The 2727-nt window shown below is 48.8% G+C and overlaps 1 protein-coding gene across 1 annotated transcript; it reads right to left on the bottom strand.

Annotated features, from left to right (window-relative positions):
• Positions 1-302: 302 nt before the first annotated feature.
• On the bottom strand, positions 303-2718 carry LOC121026711 (DLA class II histocompatibility antigen, DR-1 beta chain-like). Its single transcript, XM_040469499.1, has 4 exons — positions 2270-2718; positions 1427-1537; positions 951-974; positions 303-649 (listed from the first exon to the last, which is right to left on the bottom strand). The coding sequence occupies exons 1-4, from the start codon at positions 2646-2648 to the stop codon at positions 636-638; spliced, it is 528 nt and encodes a 175-aa protein (XP_040325433.1). The 5' UTR covers positions 2649-2718; the 3' UTR covers positions 303-635.
• Between the last annotated feature and the right edge of the window lie 9 nt (positions 2719-2727).

The following is a 2727-nucleotide window of genomic DNA, read 5'->3' on the forward strand; positions in this document are numbered from 1 at the left end:
CTGATATTTTTTGTCCCCTCTCTTGTGCAAAGGGACTTCTGTGTTTGTCTTTGAGAACACACAGGTGTAGGACACCAGCATCATATGGGCCACGAAGCTCCATTTCCTAGCTCCTGAAAACACGCCTAATTACAGAATGGAAAAAGACCAAGTAAAAAAGGACATGATGCAAAGATACCTTCCAGATCCACATCTGACCCAAATTCTGGAATATAAATAAAAACCAATATTGTAATTTGTTGCAATCCTCCCTTTCTCCCTTTTTTTCGCTACTTCTTTTCCTTGAAACTATATGCAACGGATGATTGTCACTCCATGTTTATTTGAGAAAAGCTGATAAAGACACGTGAACAGAGGTGAGTTCCAATGTAAAGGAGGCATTAAGGGCTGAATACACAGGGAGCTGGGAGAGAATGAAGATAAGGAACTGCACTCAGTACTGGGGCTTCCAGGTCAAGGACGGGGTAGAGGGAGCCATCAGGGAGGACAGGTTCTGCACGGTCACTGAACCCAGGGCAAACCAAATCCTGAGAAAGCACTGTGTTTGTGGAAGAATACGAGCCAAACAGGAAATGTTTTCACTGTGTGAAGAAGCCTGAAAAGAAGGTTCTTCCTGGAGCGTCAGCATCTCCACTTCAGCTCAGGAGTCCTGCAGAAGACAGAGCAGAGTGTTGTTCCCAGACCCACCTCCACAAGCAGCTTCCTCTCCCCTCTCTCAGGGCCTCGTGTTAAAGCACTACAGTAAGAAGAAGAACATATTCTTTCTTATGTATCCTTGATCTAAAGCTATCTGCAGTGCAGGCCTTTTAGTAAGTGGAGAGAAGAAGCTTCAGTTAACTGCCTGAGCAGAAGTCAGATCCAAAGTCTTTGACATTGTTTCTGTCTTTTCATCTCCACCATCTGTTCCAGGATAATCAACTCTATCTCTAAAGAGGGTCAAAGAGCATTACCTGTTGGCTGAAGTCCAGAGTGTCCTGGGAAAGAAAAGGGACAACATACACTTAACAGAGACACAGGTAAATCTGTCCCCACATACAAGGTCCCACCCCCAGACCCACCTACCACCACAACCCGCATCGCATGATGCCAGTGGGATCAGAGAGGGAGAGATGTGACCCGGGAAGTTTCTATCACACCAATCTACTGTGGCTTCATTAGCTTTCATAGCTCTTCCTGATTTGGCCCAGGACCCCAACCCAAGACATCTGTCTTGTTAACCTCTTTCTTGTCTCTACAACCCATAATCTCTTATGCTGAAACACAGTAACCATGGGCCCTTGCTGTCTGGATTTCTAGGAAATCTGAGGGCAAAGGGAGAAGGAAAGGCTTTACAAAGCCACTGGTCTACAGAGAGTTTATGCGATCAAAGCTGTATTTCTCTCCCACAAGGTCTATAGGGAGGCCCAGCTACCAACAGGTGCCTTACCTTTCTGATTCCGGAAGTAGATGAACAGCCCCACCACCAGGAAGAGCAGACCCAGAACAAAGCCCCCGATTCCACTCAGCATCTTGCTCTGTGCAGATTCAGACTGAGCCCCTGAGAGAAGAAGCAGTTTTAGTGATTTTGCCCCAAATCCAACTTCTCTGACAGACACTCTAGGATTGAGAACTTCGAGAATGAGGAATGTGGCCTGCCCTGGAAGAAGGAGAATAAGTGGCAATTTCTAGGGGGAAAATATTTTTTTTTTAAAAATCCCATTGCGTAGATACAAGGTTTGGGTATTGAACTTTTTAAACATCACAGCTTTGACAAATCCACTACTTCAGCATCTATGGATGAGGAGCCTGAGACTCCATGAAGTCAAGTGCTTGTGCAGGGTGACAGAGCTAAGACTGGATTCCCCTCCTGTCAGAAGGACCCTGTACAAAAGAGGATGTGCTTCTTCCTGGATCACAACGAACAACACACAGCAGTGGTGCCAGAAGCACAAACTCAGCCCGAGGCAGGGGACTAGTGCCCAGCATCACAGGAGAACCACTGCCCGTGAGCCATGGAAAGTCTCAAAACATGGACAACCTCGTTTCTGCAGCCAGGCATAACTACCTCCCCAAGGGTTGTAGGGTCTGGACGCACAATCACAGAATATCTATAACCTATCAGAGGATTCTACCACAGGATATCACTTGGCTCATCCCAGTGACCTGTGCTAAAGAGAAGAGAACATGGAACAAATGAAAATACGGTGTAAGGAGAGAACCCTGGCACTCAGGGAAAGCAAAGTCCCCTCCCTGCTGGGCGAGGAACCTATGGGATCAGAAAGCTTCTCACTCCACTCCACGGTGAGAGGGCTCGTGCGACTTGGATGCTCCACGTGGCAGGTGTAGACCTCTCCACTCTGAGGAACCGTTTCCAGCATCACCAGGGTCTGGAAGGTCCAGTCTCCATTACGGATCAGGCCTGTGGACACGACCCCAGTCTCCTCTTCCTGGCCGTTCCGGAACCACTTGACCTCAATGTGGCCTGGATAGAAACCATTCACAGAGCAGACCAGGAGGTTGTGGTGCTGCAGGGGCTGCGTCTTCGAGGGGAACACGGTCACTGTCGGCTCAACTAGAAGACAAGTGGTAGCGGGACTAAGTGAGGACGACAGAGTGAGTCTCCCTGGCTGGCTGCCCTCCTGCCTCCGGTCTCTGGTCCCAGGCTGCATCTCGTGCAGGCCTCCCTCAAAGCTGGCCACGTGGCCCAGTACCAGCCAGTCTCATGAGTCTTGAATTCAATCCTGACAG

Source organism: Herpailurus yagouaroundi, unplaced genomic scaffold, assembly GCF_014898765.1.
Source record: "Herpailurus yagouaroundi ecotype Mexico unplaced genomic scaffold, PumYag 152004, whole genome shotgun sequence".
NCBI lineage: Eukaryota > Metazoa > Chordata > Mammalia > Carnivora > Felidae > Herpailurus > Herpailurus yagouaroundi.

Excerpts from the sequence above, each read along its gene's own strand:
- LOC121026711 (XM_040469499.1), bottom strand. The coding sequence starts at position 2,648 with ATGCAGCCTGGGACCAGAGACCGGAGGCAGGAGGGCAGCCAGCCAGGG. Across the intron at positions 1,538-2,269 it reads CCCTCTCACCGTGGAGTGGA|GGGCTCAGTCTGAATCTGCA; the intron begins GTGAGAAGCTTT and ends TTCTTCTCTCAG. Across the intron at positions 975-1,426 it reads CTACTTCCGGAATCAGAAAG|GACACTCTGGACTTCAGCCA; the intron begins GTAAGGCACCTG and ends TTTCTTTCCCAG.